Below are 19510 nucleotides of genomic sequence, written 5' to 3'. Positions count from 1 at the left end.
TGTTGTAAACTCAGGTTATTCCTATTTTGCCATTTTCGGGTATGGCAAAATTTTAATGTTATAATTTCTTTTATTGGCTTCGGGTATATCTTTAAAGGACTGCATAATAATTTAATTATTTCGAAGGGTCTTGTCCTTGATCAATATGAATGGCTTCTTGTGTCTCGTGTCACCTGCTGGTTCATTTAGCATTGGCGTAGCAAAAACAATTTTTAGCGTGATTTTGTCTTCCCAAGCGATCCTAAAGTTATTATTCTTTCTTATTGTTGTGAATGGTTGCAAGCTAATATTATTACCTCTTATAGCTACTTAGACGGCTTAATGATATTTTTTTTATTTATAAATGAGAGGTCTTAGATTCGATTATTGCCAAAGGCGAATTTAAACCACATGATTGTTAACACATTGTGAGGCTAAGTCCATTTCCCTCCCCTTACTATAGATAATATCGTTTGTTAAAAAAAGATATTATTACCTCTCATAAGACATCCATAGCCCTTGCTTTTATTCATAAAGAACTATCTCCAAAAGGGTGGTTTAAACTCTTTGTGGATGGTAGAAGAAAACGCCCTCTTAAATTCATTAGAGCATGTGGTGTTATTAAGAACTTATTTTGAGCTTGGCATGTTGGGTTTTGTATTAATATTGGCGTGGAGATTCTCAACGCTGAAATTTGGGGCTAAGCGTCTTTGTTGGAGTCTAATTTCATAATTGATGTCCAACAGATATCACATAGTGCCACTTATAATAATCCTCTTAGTGATTCAAGCTTGTCGTGAGATGTTACATTGTGACTAGGAATTCGACATATTTATTGTAAGACAAATTTTGTACTGATGAGTTGGCCAACCTGAGCCTCTCTCGTATTTTGAGCAAATTTCGTCTTCTTATAAGTTGTTATGATTATTTGATATTTTTTAAATCTCTTGTGCAACGTTATTGGTAGCTTTTTTGTTGTCGAGCTTAGGGCTGGGCACGGGCCGGGCCGGGCCCAATTTTGAAGGGACCGGACCGGACCTAAGTTCAAAGGGAACGGGACGGGCCGGGCCGGGGATTACATTTTTTAATATAAGAACCGAACATTACCCGGCCCGGTTGAAACGGGCCGGTTCGGGCCGGGTCCACGGGTCCCTTTTTTTTTTTTTTTTTTTTTTGTTTGAAAGAAAAAAAAAATTGTACAGAACTACAGATTCACCAACACCAGGTGGTAAAGTCAGGTGGTAAAGTCAGATCACGATCACGATCAGTAAGATATCCAACTTTAAGATATGGTAAAGGAAGCTGTGAAGATTAGAAATTATCATGTCAGCAAACCAAAAATATAATCTCTCAACCAACGAGATTAAGCAGACATCAAGTTATGACCACTGAAAGAATTAGGAAAATTAAGTCTCTCTCACTGAAGGGATATCCTTTTCTCCATATAAATATCAAATCAAATTGGTTGAGAAAGAAAACTATGGGAACCTTACATTGTAATTTGGTTTCAAAGCATGAGCAGCTGCAATGTAGATAGCCGATTGACTATACAACTCATTAGGTGAAACTTCTTTGGGGTGTCCAGATCCCCCAGTTCTTAGTGTGTCCTCAGCCAATCCGTACTGCAAGTAAGAAAAAGACCAAGGTTTGGTAATTCAAGTTACGGGGGATTATTAGATAAGAGAACCAGTGGTTTCTTGTTATCCACTATAGAGGAAACTGAGAGTCCATTTAAATTATGAATGGAGTATCACATTATCCTAAAATTATTAAGATAAGTAACAAACTAACCAATACGGTTCCAAGATTGTAAATTGCTCGATGGAAATCAAACTGCAACTGAATAGCTGCGTAAAAAGCAATAAAAGGAAAGGGTGATGGCAGAGGTGTGCCAGAAGAACAGAAATCTTGTTAAGAAGTTCACAATGACATGGTAATAGAATAAAAGGCTGAGAGGGAGTAGAGATAGATACGTCAGGATTTAACCGCATGTGTAGCACAGAAATGTTTAGACCAATATTTAAAAATTAAACTGAAAGCAATAATTGAAGAACATCAGTATCCCACAAAACAAGTAGCACAAAAGCTCATATTCAAAGGGAAAAAGAAGACAAACATTACCAATATGAAGTTCACAAATAACAGTACATCAATATGAAAGAGTATGAACCTGAATGACATAATTGCCATACTGATCTTGTGCCAACATGCTAACAGCTCCTAGAATCTCATCCATAACTTTACTCTCTGTATTCTCATCTTTGCAGTGCTCAAGAACTCTCTGCCAAATGAAAATATTATTGAATATTACACATTAGTTCTTTGTTGAAAAGAATTACCAGATCAAAGAACAAAAAGAAAAGAAAGTATGAAGTATCTCTACCTGTATCACACGACACCCATATGGATGGGTTGAAAGGGTCACGACTTGATCAAAAAATGTTAACACAATAAAACGAATGGCCTCTTCAGGGACACATTCAATACACTTCTGGATGACATGGTTCCCATTCTGATCACGTACGCAGCGCATGACATGACCGTCAAGTTCTTCAACCATTTTGATCTTTTGGTCCAGATCAACAACTTCTATTGCCTGAACATGATAACAGTACATTACTGCTAGAACGTACCATAGCAAGCCTTGGATAAACACATGAATCTTAGTTACTAGCATTAACATCAATCAGATCATGTGCGTTGGTATGTAGTTATTATCAAGCCTCCCTTGCTGAACAAAAGCATAATAATGGAAACAAAAAATAATATTCTGGTTTCCCATCCACATTTACTTGAAAGGTAACCCTCTACTTGAAACAAAAAATTACAAATACGAGGAGAAATACTATAGCTGCTGATGCAGATCCATGAATCACATCCTCCTGCCTAGACCGACAACTTACCAGAGACCAAAAATTATGTTACAGATTGACCAGTTTGCACAACATAATCAATAAGCAAAAACTAATCCCATATTCAAAATCAACAACGTGGTTCAAAATCCACGATTTCCTAAATCACGCTTCACCAAAATCAATCATCAAAAGTGATTAACTCGTAACTATACATCAAGAGAACATATATACATATGTCTGTGTGTGTGTGTGTATATAATGTATGTATATATAACTTTTGTTTTTACCTGTACATGACAATGTCCAGTCCATGAAGCTGCTTCTTGCAAAGATAACAACAACTGAGAAAATCGGAAGCCCAAAACTCTCTTCCCACTTCACCAATACTCCATGGAGAAGTAGAGAACACCCCAGGGGCCACCACCATACCAGCATTAGGATCATCCACAACCCAACTCAGCTTATCATCGAAATAAACCCGCTTCGATGTCAAATTGTTTCCGAAATGCGAAATCACACACGTATAGCTCTCAGACAATTCATCCACCACAGCCCCAGCCCTCTCCTCGCAAAACCCACCTCTGAAATTAGCTGCAGAGACTATGGGGATTGGGCTCGACCTTGGTGACTCTCACATCAGAGACGGACTTCAGAGTTCAGAGTTCAGAGACGGAGAGGTCGAGATCAGAGACGGAGAGGCCGTCGAGGTCGATCGAGAGACTGCAAAGACTCTCACATCTCACGGAATCAATTAGGGTAAAACCAACGGTCATGATTGGAAGGTATGTTTATTTTCAATCTGGGCCGTCCATTTCAATTACAAACGGGCCGGTTCGGGGCCCCGTTTTTCTATAAATCTGGAACCGGCCCGACCCTAAAATGCCATTACCTAGGCCCGCCCCGCCCCGTTTCCCCTATTTAAAAACAGGACCCGCCCCGACCCGCCTATACCCGCCCCTACCCGCGGGCCCAGGACCCGTTTGCCCAACCCTAGTCGAGCTATTAGCCCCCTTGTTTAGCCAAACAAAAAAATTGTTCCTATTTTACTAATTAATGAAATTCTTGTGTATTGGTTACTTTTGGCTGTGGTTATTTTTTTCTTTAAAAAGAAAAACAAGTTAAAAAAAGAGAAGCGGAGAATCTAATACCATGGACCTAAGAGGATATGTTTGTGTCCAAAAGAATTATATATGATAACATTTCAAGCATACATATCTAGGTGATGGTGGAAATTCCACATTAGATATTTGCAGAAACTAGGTGATGCAAGTAATCACCATCTTTTAGGTTAAAGTAACCTTTGAAAAATAGGCTGAAACGAATAGTGGTTCATATACCCATCCAAAACGATAACAACATCAGTTCAAATGCGTGACCAGAAGTATCCTTTGCAGGCAGAAAAGGAGGGAAAAGGCAGACAGATTTTATTTTTTTATGATTTTCTTTTCTTTTTTCTGCCCTTTTTTTCTATAAATATATATCAGTACTTATCCATCTGTACCCTATGATGTCAAAAGTAACGTAAAACCGAATGGGATTTTAGCAACAAAATTTTCCACCATGCCTGAATCTGCATCTAAGAACAAGATCATGCATCCAACAGTTCGTCATTGGCTGAAGCCACATAGGAATTACTTGGCTCTATTTACAGCTGCACAACATGTGACTAAGATCAGATTAGGTAAAGTAATCCAGGGTTTATTAAATCCTTAATCATGATTACGTAGCCAAAGATGTGATAAAGTTCCTCACTTTTCGCCCAACTTTATACCCTTCCATTAGTATTGAACGCGCATCTCCATACACCACTTGACTTGACCCCCTTGAAACCCTACAAACTGCTGGATAGGCATTTTGCACATCCCCATACCCATACCCTTTATTTTCCATACAAAAAGAAGGGAATGCAAACCCAACAGCTTCCCAACAGGTCTTCATACTATTCTCGCTCAAAATCACTTAACTGCATAGTTCTGATGGGATCCGGTGAGTTGGTGTGATTGCTTCCGTTCCTGTACTCTGAGCTGGGTGTGTCACCTTTCTTATGTGCATAATTGAGAGAAGAATTCTGGTCCTTTTTTACTCTTCTCTGGGCTCTTGACAAGTATGAGTTTTAGTGACGAATCCGTAAGTCCGTCAAGCTGTTCTTCGATCCACTCAGCCAGGAGGCCCAGGACCAGCTAAAAAAGGGTTCTCTGATTCGGATAACATCCACTCACATAAACAAAAGAAAAATATGCTCTTTCCATGTCCTTTTCTAGCTGGAATCTTCACAACAGTTCTGTGACTTAAACAACAACAAAAACCCTTTCCTGTTCTTCCCAAAAATCCCTCCACTTCCTCTGGTCTTTTTACTTTCTTCCATTTCTTCAACCATGCATCGACATCTCCTCGGAACAGCGCTGAACACGGCGGTGCGGTCGTCCAATGGGAACAGAACGGCCGATTCTTACATTAACGAGGCCAACTTCGACACCAACATGGTGATCATATTGGCGGCCTTGCTGTGTGCTCTGATATGCGCACTTGGTCTCAACTCGATCGTCCGCTGCGCCCTCCGCTGCAGCCATAGGTTCGCTCTTGAGACGCCGGAGCAGGCGGCAGCGCGGTTGGCCGCCACCGGCTTGAAGAAGAGCCATTTGAGGCAAATCCCAATTGCGGTGTACGGTTCCGGCGTGAATATTCCGGCCACGGAATGCCCAATCTGTCTTACGGAGTTCGAAGACGGAGAAAAAGTTCGAGTCTTGCCGAAATGCAATCACGGATTCCATGTGAGGTGCATAGACACGTGGTTTCTGTCGCACTCCTCGTGTCCGAATTGTCGGCACTCCCTGCTGAGTACGAGTTCCACTGCCGCCACCGCTGCAGCAGCTGCCGTTGCTGCAGATTCAAGTGGAGAAGCTACGGCGGCGGAGGAGTCACCGGCAGCGGCCAATGAGTCCAGCCAGCAAGGTCGCAGAGTAGTGGTAGTGGTCGAGCAGGGTAGTTAATTTTGCCAATTGGCCGAAAGTCACAAAATTTTATTGTTTTATGAAATTCTTGATCTAATTTTGTGGAGGCCAATTAGCAATTAGGGAATGATGGGAGTTTTTACTTTTATTTATTTTGTAGATTATATATTATATGGAGCAGTATGAGATCAGATCACTACGATGAACAATGTCTTCTGGTGTACTTCGCTGGTCAGATGTATATTTCAGTAGATAATTAATCAAAAATCAAATGAAAACCAATGTCTACTAAGATTTGCAAATTCACAGCCATCTAAAACTTTGAAAAATATGTATTGGCACTGAATTTTTAATCAAAGTTTGTGAAGAGAAACTTCGATAGTTAGGGCAGCTTTCATACACGGATCACCAGCTCAAGGTCTGGTGAGACCAAATTACAAGGGCATGTGAACCATTAATTATGAAGACTATGAGATTAAAATATAGGAGGTTCACATTCCTTTGTGATTGATTTACAGATGACGTGATAGGAGCGTCTTTATGCCAACTTTTTTTTGAATTGGAGGAACATTAAACAAATAACGAAATGACATTATATTATATGATTATTATTTAGTGTCATGCAATTCTCTCTTGATGAAAAATTTGTACCACATACTTTATACGAAGGAAATGATTTTAGTGCGCCATTTTTTTTTTTTGGCATACTCTGGTTTATTTATGTTCTTTAATTTTTATTTATTTTGTCCGATCCAAATGCTAAAAAGTACTACTCTGCACTAAAAAAAATATGTAAACATTATTTTCCTTTTTCGAAATTATTTTGAACTAATTAGGTTTAGTTCAAATATTTTTTAATCTTTGTGGACAAATGAAGTTTAAGTTTTAGTTAAATGGTCCAATTTTTTTTTTTTTCTTAGAGTAAAATGAATTTCATTCAATACAACGATTACATCAACGACATGTAGATGGGAAGGTCTCTAAAAAAATCTTAACCGAGTAAAATCCAATGGGAAAACCCCAATTAAGGAAAAAGGGACTATACATGCACATTACAATTAAAAGAAAACTAATAAAAAGAGTGAAAATTTTAAGTTTTAACGACAAGAACAAAACAAAGCGTCAAGTGAATAGTACAATTATTGACTTTTTGGTGTAAAAATATAATTTTTCGTTAAAGTGAACAGTACTAGAAGATTTTCGTTAAAATTCTCTACAATTAAACCTCATCTGCGGACTCAGTCAGAATACACCGCATAAGCCGAGGTGGTCCTGACTCAACCCAAAACGATAAATTCCGACATTGTAAACTATACCCGGCTAATCGGTGAGTCACATTATTTGCATCCCGCGGTGCGTAGGACACCGTTACCTGGTTCTCTTGTATTAGAGACCGTATCCCATCAACGTAAATGGTCCAACTATACAGCTATGGGATGGTGAGTTGGAACGGACTTTATTCCCATCACTGCCTATCTCAAAGCCAATCGATCCTCCATCTTTGTACTTAAACCAAAACTTCTATCCGTACGAACTGGTCCTATATGGACAAGAGGTTCTCCCCCTTTCTTTAGGTCCCTTCTCTCTAATGAAAAATATCAAGACAAGTAGAGAATTCATTCCCTAAAAATTTCTTTCTTTCGATCTAATCTTTTACACCTTGGCAATAATAAGTGATGGATTAAGCATATAAGATTCGCTACCGCTACGTTTCTTCTCGATGTTGGAAGAGATTTCAATTATGAATTAAATTTCTTATTTATCATTGATAAAGAGAGAAGATTTAAGACCTATGAAGAACTTACATGCTGGAATTATGAATTAAATTTTTTGGCTAATTAGGATATTTATATTATTCTAAGAAGAACTTACATGCTGGAACGCAGGGTGATAATATTTCAAACTAATCGTGTGTTGTCATATGAATATGTTAAAACACATGACGAAGTATTATGAGCATAGAATATCATTCCAATTTGGCATCACTCCCCAAATTAGGGTTTTATGAGCTTTTGTCCTCTACTCTGGATCTTCATCTTCTGTTTGAGAATAACTTACATGCAACTAAATCGCTAAAGTGAAATATCCATGAAATTATCGATATTTATGAAATATCCAAAAAATCAAAGATCGATACGGAAAGGGGAGGTGAAATGCAAACTTAACCCTATATTGACGATAAATAGGAAAATCAATGAATATCGCCGATATTTACCGATTAACTACAAAAATTATGCCAGAATCCATTGTAGATTTTGAACTTTTACATTTTTTTGAAAAAAATTTCTCTAATTTCGACTAAATCTAAATGAGTTGATATTTCCACCCCATTGCAAATTTCCGTTGAAGATATTTCTCTAAATTTACATATCGATATCTCCACCATATATCGATATTTTAAACACGAGCTATAACATGTGAGTAAAACCAACACAAATAGGAGTGTTATAGACTTCGAATATCTTCTCAACTAGAATGCCAAGGTCACAGTATCACAAATCAATTATCACCCTCATAGAACCTAGGGTTTATTGTGATCTTAATCCTCTAATCGCGGATTTATTTGAGCCGTGAATCAATGGTCCATGCACTTAAGAAAGTTGCATGCATGACTCAGTTACTGCTGTAAAACAGTGGAGCCTAGTCCTCTATGATTGCAAGTTATGCCAAAGACCAAGTGAGAGAAATATCGACATTTTCCAAGGTGTCGTTGTATCAACAATAAGTGAACCCTGGACCACCCACTATTTGTGCCTCTTGGTCGAGTACCACTTCTTAGCAGTTGGCAGGTACTTGCATTGAATTGAAGGGAAACCTTTCATCAATTGGACAGGTGCATGGCTATGGATCTGATGTGAAAAGTCGGGGCTAAGGGGGAAGAAATGGACGATTTATTCGTTTCTTCTTGTTTTGGGGTGGATGTAACGTAAAATCATGCGACATATACGGATCATATAATAGAGTGTACTGTGTGAGCAAAAAAAAAAGTTGGTAGATTCATACCGATCACAATAAATATGAGTAAAATATGATCCGCAATAATATAGTTCTTTTATGTTGCGACTCACCGTATTTGCTTAAAAGTGCAGTAAATTTTTTGACCGCATATCTTTAATTGTAAGGTTGAAGTATCACCAATAATAATATCAAATACATATCCACACATTAAAAATAGTGAAATTAATCACATCATAGAAAAATTCATTATATATGTATGACTGAGAATAAAACCACATATTGTAATTTTACGACAAAAAATTCGTCAAATACTGTGACACACCCCGACCTAAATCGAGGCATGCTGGCCGTCACGTGATGGCGACGTAGCTATGTGTGCAGTGCGGAACTGACAGTGATATGAAGATGTGAGAAATCGAAAACCAATTAACCAATGCACACAAGACAAGTAAAGAAGTGTGGGAAGAAGTATTAGAGTGTAGATACACATAATTAGAGCGTAGGTACCAAGGTGCAGTCCAACAGGCTAAATACTAATTATACATGGTATAGAAGAAAACCCTACTTTGATGGATGTCTGTCAGAACCGTCGTAGAGTCCTCGTGAGCCACCAACACACACTTCTATCTAGAACCTGGAGGGGCGCAAACAGAAAATGTGAGTGGGCAGAAACAAAGCTTTTCAAAACCATTTCTCTTTCCAAAAGTAATAACCCCTCACCGTAAAACACGTATAGTTTGCCAAAAAATAAAAATACATACGTGTATAAAAATCACGATCGAGAGTAGTGAAAATCAAATATATGCCATGTCAAGTGTCCCAATATGGAAATAAGTAAGTCAGGTGATATAAATCAATGTAAAATGATATGCCAACCAGAGTCACCTAACGTGACCTGTACGGCTGAACCTATATCTCATCAGATATGCCTGCACACGAGTCAGAACCACCTATTATGGTCTGTACGACAGGGCTGGGTACAAATAAGTACGCTCAAGTGCTACGATCACGTGAAGGCTGTGCGAATAATCGCAAGTCACCTACGAGTCGGAACCACCTAATGTGGTCTGGATGTGGCATAGATTAAAGGGATCTTAAGCCCTAATTGGGCTGCATGTTTAGGGCTAACAATTGACCCCAAAACAAACCTAAAATTCCAAGAAAGTACGAGGTGTGGTCATTGGTCCATTTCCTTAGCCCAATTACACAATCATTTATTCGTAACATTTTCGTTACGAGCCCAACTCGGCCCTAAATCGCGTCAACACTCTCGTGGCATCAAGTATGATTTAATTACGTCAACGGAAAAATAATTGAAAACCATATACGTACATCCACGTCACTACGACTCGAGGGTATAATCATCATTTCTACACATTCGAGGATAAAATATATATTAATTCGGGACGGATTGTCACATAGTGTCACTCTGATACAATTTGTTTGTTGTTAAACGAGTTTTAGGAGAAACAATGAATTCTTAGGGTTTCCTTAGTGATTTCGGATAAGTAAAAATAGCCTTTTGGAGTTGTGATCGTCATTTCATCATTATCACGAAAATTTTCTCGTCCCAAGTGAATTTCAAATTGTGTTCCAAAACGTAACACTTGTTAACCAATAAAAGAAGTGGACAAGACAAACCCTAGCGCGTTCTCAAGGCCCAGGTTTATGAAACCCACAACACTTGGCCCAAACCAAAATAACTTCTTCCTCTAAAATAGTGGCTTTTTGAAGAATTCAAATGAAGGGACAACGGCTAGTAAAATCCACAAGATGTCGCCGAGCAGATCCACCTCTTCAGCGCCGCTCGTATTTCATCATCATGCAAGCGGAGGAGCAGCAAGAATTCAAAATCAACGTTCAAGCCAAAGCCAAGAACTTCGATTTCAAATTCAAATCGACACAAATCGTGCCCGCTTGGAAGCTCCAACGTCTCTCGATTTCCCTCAAGCTTCGCAATTTTTTCCTGAGAGTGAATTCAGAATCCACACTTCATCAAAGAACAAAACAGAATTCAGAATCAACAGCGTTAGTATCTAGACGGCATCCGCAGCTGCGGAAACAACCCCTGAAATCCAGGACCAGATTCCTTAAAATCATCAACAAACTACGCATTTGGCACGCTAGGAAACCTCGGTACCCAGAAGCTGAATCCTCTCTAAATCGACTGAAACAGTTTGCTTATGAGGTATATGTGAATCACAGTTTGACACGTACATATTATTTTTTATTTATTATTTTGCATGTTTATGAGTTACTTTTGAACGTATGTCAAATCTCAAACTATTATTGCAGGAAACAGTAAAAACAGTGTTGCTGTGGTATATAAAGATCCAATATTTTTGTCAAGTTTTAAATTAAAATTTTTTTTTTCTGCGCAGGAAATAATTTCTGCGGGTACTTTATTGACTAGAGCTGTCGCATTTCTACTTGAATCAATTACCAGCAGACCTAGAAAAGGAGTAACTGTGTGTAGTTTGGTCATCGTCTTTCTGCTTCTAGTGGCTTGGAACTATGCCACTTATGGATGGTCGAAGTTCTTAATTTGATTCACTTGTTGTATAACAAGATGTTATGAGGATTTTGGGGTTTAATTTGAATTAGTTTTGAGTGCTTAGATCTTGGTGTTTATTGGTGAGATGTGATTTGGTATCTTGTATCTCAAGAGCATAATTAACTGACTTAACACACTCTTCTAATACGAAGAGTGTAAGGAGACAAACACTCTGTTCTTATCAACTGACTTAACACATTGTCTTAAAACAAAAGGTAGTCTTGAAACAAAAGTGGGAGCATAATGGCTAAATATCACTCTGCTAACTCTCGACATCTCCCATGATTAAAATACCTCTCGTCTCTAAAAATTAGTCCAATTTCTCTAAAATGAGAAGTTGGGTTTTTAAATTTGTTTGGGCTCCATCTTCTTTCTTATTCTAAATATTTGGTAAACACATAAATACTCTATAATTGAAATCTAAAATTTTATTTCAATTTGAATTACGGATTAATAAACAGGTGACGTTGTTGGAAGCATGCGTACTTTCGGTCAATAAGACTGAACCTTAAGTAAATGAGTTATCTTAATAGGCCCATGTGAGTAATCGTTGGACTCACTTAAATCAGCCCACATTGGATCTTTCTTTTAGTCCAAGCCCACATTGGATTTTGAGTTAAGCTTGTGCCATTCGAAAACAAACCTAGATTCAGCTTCCCAGTCGCAAAAGAACTTTTCAAAAGCTCTCATGAATTTCATCACTACACGTGCAAGAGAAAGTTTTTGGGTTTACTTTTCGCTTTGGTCAATAAAATTCTACTAATCCTCCATTTTAGAGATCAAATTTTCCTTACTCAAAATGGATGTGATCTTTCTATGACCTTAATCTTTGACGTGTGTTTATAAATTTAACTTTTTTTAACTTTGTTGTCAGAAAGTTAACATGTGTCAGATATTAATTAGGGCCACAGAAAGGAGATTGTATCGTTCTGGATGCAGAAGATTTAATCTCTCCATATTGTACCTATGTATCTTGTTGCAATGTGTTAAATTCTTTTCGCATATGTATTAATTAGAGAATGAAGCAAATTTAGAAAGAAAGAAAAAACAGCAACTAGTAGGGGTGGGCCCTTAGAACCGAAAATTGAAATCGAAACACGAACCAAATCGAATCGCACCGAACGGTTTGGTTTTGCGATTTTGAAACGGTTTCGGCTTTGAAACCGAACCGCAACATAGAAAACAGTTTGGTTTCAGTTTTGGCTTTTGAAAACCGCACCAAAACCGAACCGCACCGCAAATATTAATAAATATTTAATTAAATGTCCATATTAGATTTCATGTTTTAAATGGTTGTTTGTTAGAATCCATACACTTAGTATGGACTTAACCACACTAGAATACCATCATTCATCACTTTCTTTCATTGGTTAACTTGAAGGACCTTTGTTATTTTATACCATCACACACATATATGTACAAGGGTAGACTAATCTTGTTATCAAGAGTTGAACAATGATCTAATGAAGTCCATTCATTTGAAGCATGATATCACATATTCTAGTATGAAAGTGTCACATCTCGCCCTGGGACGGATCACTTCCCCACCCCGCTCCACCACGCCACCACGCCACCACGGTAGCACCATATTGTCCCATTTTGGGCTTACCATTCCCTCATAGTTTTATTTTTGGGAACTCACGAGGAACTTCCCAGTGGGTCACCCATCATGGGATTGCTCTAGCCCCCTTCTCGCTTAACTTCGGAGTTCCTACGAAACCCGAAGTTAGTGAGCTCTCAAAAGGCCTCGTGCTAGGTAGGGATGAGAATATACATATAAGGATCACTCCCTTGGGCGATGTGGGATCTTATAGAAAGTTTCACTCACGTTTAATGAATTCAAATTTATTCAATTTGTTTTATGATAAACATTGTAAGGTACACCCTTTTGTTGCACTAACATGTTTTAACATCACAATTGCATGTAACATGCTAATTGTTTACATAACAAATGTTTTTTTCCTATCGTTATTGGGAAATGCTTATTAATATGTTAAATTGCAAATTGTACATTTTTTCTTAAAAACCAAACTAAAACCGTTTGAAACCGCACCAAACCGAACCAAACGGTTTGATTTCATTTCGGTTTTGACTTCAAAACCGCACCGAATCAAACCGCAAAAAATTACAATTTCGATTTCACTCAAAACCACACCAAACCAAACCGTGCCCACCCCTAGCAACTAGCGCTCTTCTTTGATTTCTGCCCCCTTTAATAAAGATTCAAATATCAGGAGCTGATCTGTTACAACTAATCATAAACCGTCCATTCAAAGATTCATTGTATTCAAGTCAATTTAGATACTTTACATTACATTTTATCTAATCATTTCAATTTCAGTTATTGTAACAGAAATCACCAAGACAAGTGTAAAGTGGGAAACGGCCGAACGGGGGTGCACACGGACCACGAATGGGGTTGATGATAGGGAATTAGTCCTCCATGCGTAACACAAAATACTCCCCTTTGCTTATTAAAACGACAAACTACAAGAAAGTGAGTTGATGTCAGTGGGACCCAGGTGCTCTTTTTTGTAGGCCACATGTCGGCCGTCGATCTGCCGGCACGCGCACATCGAACGGGGGAGGTCGGGAGTCAAAGACCTATCCCGATAGGTTTCTTTGACCACACTGGACACATGCCCTTTTAAATACAAATTAAAATTTCAAAAACTTTGACTGGGATGTCACTTCAATCGAGGCGTTCTTCGTTGAAAATCGTGCTCAATATTCGAATTTACCATTTTGGTCCTCTATCTCTCTCTCATATTTTGTGGCTGCAAGACACTTTTTAATTGCTACTTATGTAACTTTTTGGTAATGTGAGATGTTTTAAATTTGATTTTCGTTAAAAACGAATTTGAATTAAATTATTATAGTTAATTCATTTTAAAATTATTCTCTCAAATTTTAACAGCTGAATGGAATGAAATGACGAAATTAATCGACAAAAACTAATTAGAATGTGTGAGAGACAACAACCAACATGTAATATCACTACCCCTATACAATTCAAGCATTTCTAAGCGATGCTTTGAAAATCACGGTCGGTCACTTTCATTGCCATTGGACCAACTAAGGCTTGAAAAACAATAATTTAAGAGATTTTACCATTCATAGAAGAAAGCTCGTTTCAAACTGTTTTTGTTTAAAAACACTTATGGTCGTAAGCGTTTAAATTGAACTAATTTGATTAGACTTATTTTGCAATTTTAATTAAAGTACAAATGCTTTTTAGTATCAGGTGATTTTCTGAAACTACTTCTATGACCTAAAAACATTTCTAAGTTTCGATGTCAGGATATTATCAGAAGTGATTTTTATTAGCAAAAAGCAACTTCAACCCCTGTATTAATATTCCTACGTAAACATTAAAAATCAGTCAAGAATTTGTAGTAAGTCTTCATTGATATGAGCATGAGTTGAATCTAAAGACAAACTGAGCTTTAATTGTACCACAAATCATTAATTTCTTTGGTGTGATAATTGAAGAGTTCAAAAACCAAGAATAATTTGTTCAAAACCTATAACAATAAGAGAGATGATAAGGGGGATGTTTATAAACTATCTGCTGCCTCATGCTTTTAACACTATATTTTATAATATCTACACATAAATTAACGTTAAATAGTGAGATGATAGAAAATTCGTGAAGAATCCCTCTTTGATGATGATGATTCGTTATTGTTGGCATTTCTTACACCTCCAATACACAACCATGCAATAGAAAACGAGTTTATTGATACAAATAAAACTCATTTTTCCTCAAGGCTTGTATTTACTCAAATATGAGCACAAAAGTTTATGGTTATTTTCCCAACTTCAAAGCACAAGGGCAGCCTAAATGATCCTCTAGGTCCAATCTCTGTATAAAGAAAAACTATACAATGTAAAAGAAATACATCTGATATATCAAGTATCGTGATACAATTTATTGAAATTTTTCTTTGAAAGTTTCAACTTATTATATTATTATACTTGCTGTATCGAGCATGTTTCCGGCACACTGAAAAATCTCGTCTACATAAGATCATTGCTTCAAGGGTAAAATCGTGAAAATGGAGAAAGCAAATTCTGCTGTTTTAGGATAATAATAATAATGATACTTTTTAATGTTAATTAAATAATGGTTTTTGGTAGGTTTGACCATTGCTCATTGGGCTCCCTTCCTCTTTCAGGCTCCTCTCTCTCTCCTCTCTCTCTCTCCCAATTCCAATATTCCCAAATCATCTTTTGTCTACTTTTCTCTCCCTCTCTAAAATCTTTCTCAGTTCCCTCGCCTTTCCCAATCTGCTTTCTTTGACTTGTTTCAGGCTCTTTCTCCTCCAAAATATAACCCATATATTCTAATTTTTCATTTCTCTCAATCCATTTGAAGCTGCATGAAAGCTGGTAATTTTTTCTTCTTTTTGTCTGTTGAATTGTATTATTTAATTGCTTTATGTATTTTCATTTCACTGTTCTGTTTTGCTCTTTGAAAGCTTGTAAAGGTGAATTTTTGTCGGTTTTTTTTCTTCCTGGCTGAGATTTTCTCGAGAAAATTATGGGCACGCGTGTTGTGGGATTCATTTGTCTGTCACTTTTTTTTGGGTATGCTGCCGATTCGATTATATTGTACAAATGGGTAATTTTGTTTCAGCTCCTTGGTGATTATCCAATTGCGATTTATTGGTTTTTGTCTAATTTTTGGGTTAGAATTTTGGGGTTTTATGGATCTGGGCTGGGAATGTTTATGAAGTTGAATGGATGCTGATTGATGGGTAATTTTTTAATTTTTGAAAGGAGCAAGAATCGATTAATGGGTTCATAGTTTGATTCCTTGAAATTTAGTAGAAAAATTGTTCACTGGAGGAGAATATTATGTAATTTGCAAGTTGGCATTTGGGAGATTTAGGTATTTAAGTGATGTGATTTGGATTTCCACTCATGATCTTCGTTTTCCAGATTTCTGCAGTAGAATGCATCCGTTTCAGAACCTCACTGTTTAATTGGATGCCCTCAATTACTGTTGTTTTTATCATTTTTTGGAGAAGATGCATATTCCATCTATCAGTCAATTAAATCGGGTTCTTTTGTTTCGAATTCGTTATCTGATTATCCAGTTTAACATTATTCCTGGACATAACTTTTTGATGTTCTTTTCGTAGAGTTTCGATTGGTTTGTTGGTTTAGTTTTCGCGCACATAAGCTAACATCATGTCCACTTTGTTTCTCTGTCGCAGAAAGTTAAGGCGGTCTACACGCAGGAAAAAGTTTTGAACATAATATGGGGTGCTTCACAGGTTTGAAGTGCAAAAAGAAGAAGTCTGAGCAGACTATTTATAATAAGCGTGTCCCAAAGGAGCAAAAACCAGCTGCATTGCCTGAACCCCAAATCCAGACCCGATCGCTACAGTCTGCACCCCCGAGTTTTAGGAACAGAGTGAAACCTATTCAACCAGTTAATAGAGTCATCAGCAATAGAGCACGAGCATTATCAGCTCCATCGACCCTTGATGCAGCAGACCAAGACGATCTCTCTGAATACGAAGAACCAGAAGACTCAAAGTACCGGCCTGGAATAGTGAAAGAACAATTGTCACCGGTTCCCCAACCTCTTCCTCTCCCATCGCCCCAGGTTGCCGCTGCACTGAGAACTACGGGAAGTTTTAAGTCAGTGACTAATAGTGGCCCTCTCTATGCTTCTGGACCATTGCCACTCCCTCCTACGGCAGCACTACCTACTGGAACAATACCTACTGGAACAATACCTACTGGAACACTACGGAACTTTTTATATGAAGAAATAGCATCAGCTTGCCACAACTTTTCTTCAGACCGATGCATGTCAGAAGGCCTTTCTTCTATTATATATAAGGCTTCCTTTGGAGATGATTCATTGAGTTCAAAAAAGTTTGAAGCTACTGTTACTCGCCTTCACCCATCCACTCAGGTAGCTTATAAAATATTCAGTTGATTAGGATGAAGATTGCAGATTTCTCATGTTTTTTGGCCCCTGGTTGAATTTTAGACTAACTTTGAAGGTTGATAATTGAATCTTATAGAATTACTTCTACTTGTGGGTGAATTTTTAGAGTTTTATCTATTTAGGGATTTACAAATAGACCCATTAGTATGTAAGTGTTCCAAGAAATAAATTATGTTTGCCATAATATAGGAGGTAATTGAGAATATAAGTAGCATCTCATGTTTTTTACAGTTTACACGATGCGGTGGACTCACCTGTTTTGGGCCCAAGTTCTGCATTCCTCATCTTAAAACATGTTTTCACATTTATCTTCTTTGATATCCAAGCGCATATTAAATGCCTTGTGCTATGGAACAATGTTCCAAACATGTGTTTAGGAATTGTTTCTGCTTGTATACTTCAGATTGTTCGCGAAATAATCCCACTTTCTTTTTTCTTCTTTTTAGGGTTTAAGGGAGTTCATAAATGAGATAAACACCCTTGCAACTTTGCAACATCCAAACCTCTGTAAATTGCTTGGCTTCCATGCACGTGAGGGTTCGGAACAGAAAATGCTGGTGTATGAGAGGCTCTATCATGGAAGTTTAGACCGGCTTTTGTATGGAAGATCAGAGAAGCCTCCGATAGACTGGAATACAAGAATGAAAATTGCTTTATGCGCTGCACAAGGTCTTACTTTCTTGCATGAAGAAGGGCCTTTCCAGGTAATTAGAACATTTGCTTGAATCTGTTTTTCAAAGACAGTTGAAATAAACGAAGCATGTATAATGCATTATGTAGCTGATATTGCTAGTTGCTCGTTAATTTAGTAAATGCAACTCTTTTTACACTTTCACCTTAGTGTCAAAATGTTCGTAGTGTTTAGATGTTTTAAGTAACTGTCTTGTAAAAGATAATGTCATCGCATGTATCCCTACATCTCTGTGATGACTGAATTACCTCACATATCTGCAGGCGATGTACAATGAATTTTCAACCGCCAACATACAGATTGATAAAGATTTTAGTGCAAAGCTTTCGGGATATGGTTGTGTCGGCCAAATTCCCGAGGCAGAGATCTCCAATAGTTCTGTTGTAAGTTTGTTGATTCTGTTTACACTTCAGAGTAGTTATTACCTATTAGTCTTCAAACCTTGTCTGTAGGCACTAATTTCCCACACAAACTTACAATTTCAACATGATCTGATACATCTCTAAAATGAGTAACCTTTCTTCTTATCATTATCCAGGCAGTGGCAAATCTATCAGTGGAGACACTCGAGAGAGGAATGCTTACTCCAAAAAGCAATGTCTGGAGTTTCGGAATTGTTCTTCTGGAACTACTCACTGGCCGGAGGAATCTAGACAGCCGTCACCCCAAGGAAGAGAGGAATTTAGTTAAGTGGAGCCGGCCTTTCTTAGCCGATGACTGCCGACTTTCACTAATCATGGATCCTCAGCTGAAAGGTCGCTTCCCATCCCAAGCAGCCAGAAGGGTGTCAGACATTGCACAGAAATGCCTTCAGAAGGACCCATCAGAAAGGCCTACCATGAGAACCGTAGTTCAGCATCTCAAGATCATACAAGACATGAAGCACTCGTGCAGGTTTCCATTGCAAGAGCCAGCATTTGCCGGAAAACACATGTCAAGATCACCCAGCCTTAATGGAATTCTTACCCCTGCGCCTCGGTTAAGTTTCTCTCCTTCACCACCATCAGCCGCCCGTCCATCCATTTCACCTACAAGACGACCTGCCCTACTTACGGCTCTACCTCCACGTGCTTGCTCCTCCACTCTCACCTTTGAGGGGCTAGACCGGCAGGAAAGCCAAAAATCATCATCATCGACTGTTCCTAGGGCTAGTGTTGAGGGATTTTGATTGTTTATAATGTGCCTTTTTTTCATTTTATTTTTTCATTTGTTGTTCGTCGTGATTCGACACAATATATAGAAGATAAAAGATGTGATTCCACCTTACTGTTGCCTCGTCTTGCAGACGACGAAACAGTGAGGATGTCCTCTTGTAGATATAATGCATCACTGGTTGGTACTGGTAAACATCTAGTTTCCCTCTCGTCTACTCGAAATCCAATCAATTCAGTTTCTGTTTTTCAAGCCGTCTCATCGATTTATGTTTAAGTACGCGTTTTTTGTTTAATACAAGCGATATTGTTACTTTAATTTAAACTAGGTGAAAGATTGAAAGGGAAGGATTTGAATTCAGGATGCATTTATGTACGTTGAATATGTATAGATATAAAATAT

At 37.9% G+C, this 19510-nt stretch overlaps 3 protein-coding genes across 4 annotated transcripts; 2 read left to right on the top strand and 1 right to left on the bottom strand.

The window, feature by feature from the left end:
- Positions 1–1041: 1041 nt before the first annotated feature.
- Positions 1042–3535, bottom strand: LOC137744031 (pumilio homolog 2-like). 2 transcript variants are annotated; one of them, XR_011069575.1, is made up of 5 exons: positions 3122–3535; positions 2363–2575; positions 1771–2260; positions 1473–1601; positions 1042–1281 (listed from the first exon to the last, which is right to left on the bottom strand). XR_011069575.1 is itself a non-coding variant. In XM_068483892.1 (5 exons), exons 2-5 carry the CDS (start codon positions 2537–2539, stop codon positions 1192–1194), a joined length of 507 nt encoding a protein of 168 aa, XP_068339993.1. In that variant the 5' UTR covers positions 2540–2575; positions 3122–3535; the 3' UTR covers positions 1042–1191. The 2 variants fall into 2 exon arrangements, 1 of the variants encoding a protein (XP_068339993.1); XM_068483892.1 differs by having other exon boundaries at positions 2150–2260.
- Positions 3536–4365: 830 nt separating this feature from the next.
- Positions 4366–6194, top strand: LOC137745092 (RING-H2 finger protein ATL74-like). Its single transcript, XM_068484966.1, has one exon. It carries the CDS (start codon positions 5210–5212, stop codon positions 5822–5824), a length of 615 nt encoding a protein of 204 aa, XP_068341067.1. The 5' UTR covers positions 4366–5209; the 3' UTR covers positions 5825–6194.
- Positions 6195–15496: 9302 nt separating this feature from the next.
- Positions 15497–19323, top strand: LOC137745115 (probable serine/threonine-protein kinase PBL1). The gene is made up of 5 exons (XM_068484997.1): positions 15497–15689; positions 16520–17229; positions 17712–17969; positions 18220–18339; positions 18495–19323. The coding sequence occupies exons 2-5, from the start codon at positions 16564–16566 to the stop codon at positions 19122–19124; spliced, it is 1674 nt and encodes a 557-aa protein (XP_068341098.1). The 5' UTR covers positions 15497–15689; positions 16520–16563; the 3' UTR covers positions 19125–19323.
- The last annotated feature ends 187 nt before the right edge of the window (positions 19324–19510 follow it).

Source organism: Pyrus communis, chromosome 9 (genome assembly GCF_963583255.1).
Source record: "Pyrus communis chromosome 9, drPyrComm1.1, whole genome shotgun sequence".
NCBI lineage: Eukaryota > Viridiplantae > Streptophyta > Magnoliopsida > Rosales > Rosaceae > Pyrus > Pyrus communis.
This window is presented reverse-complemented; position numbering and strand designations above follow the sequence as displayed.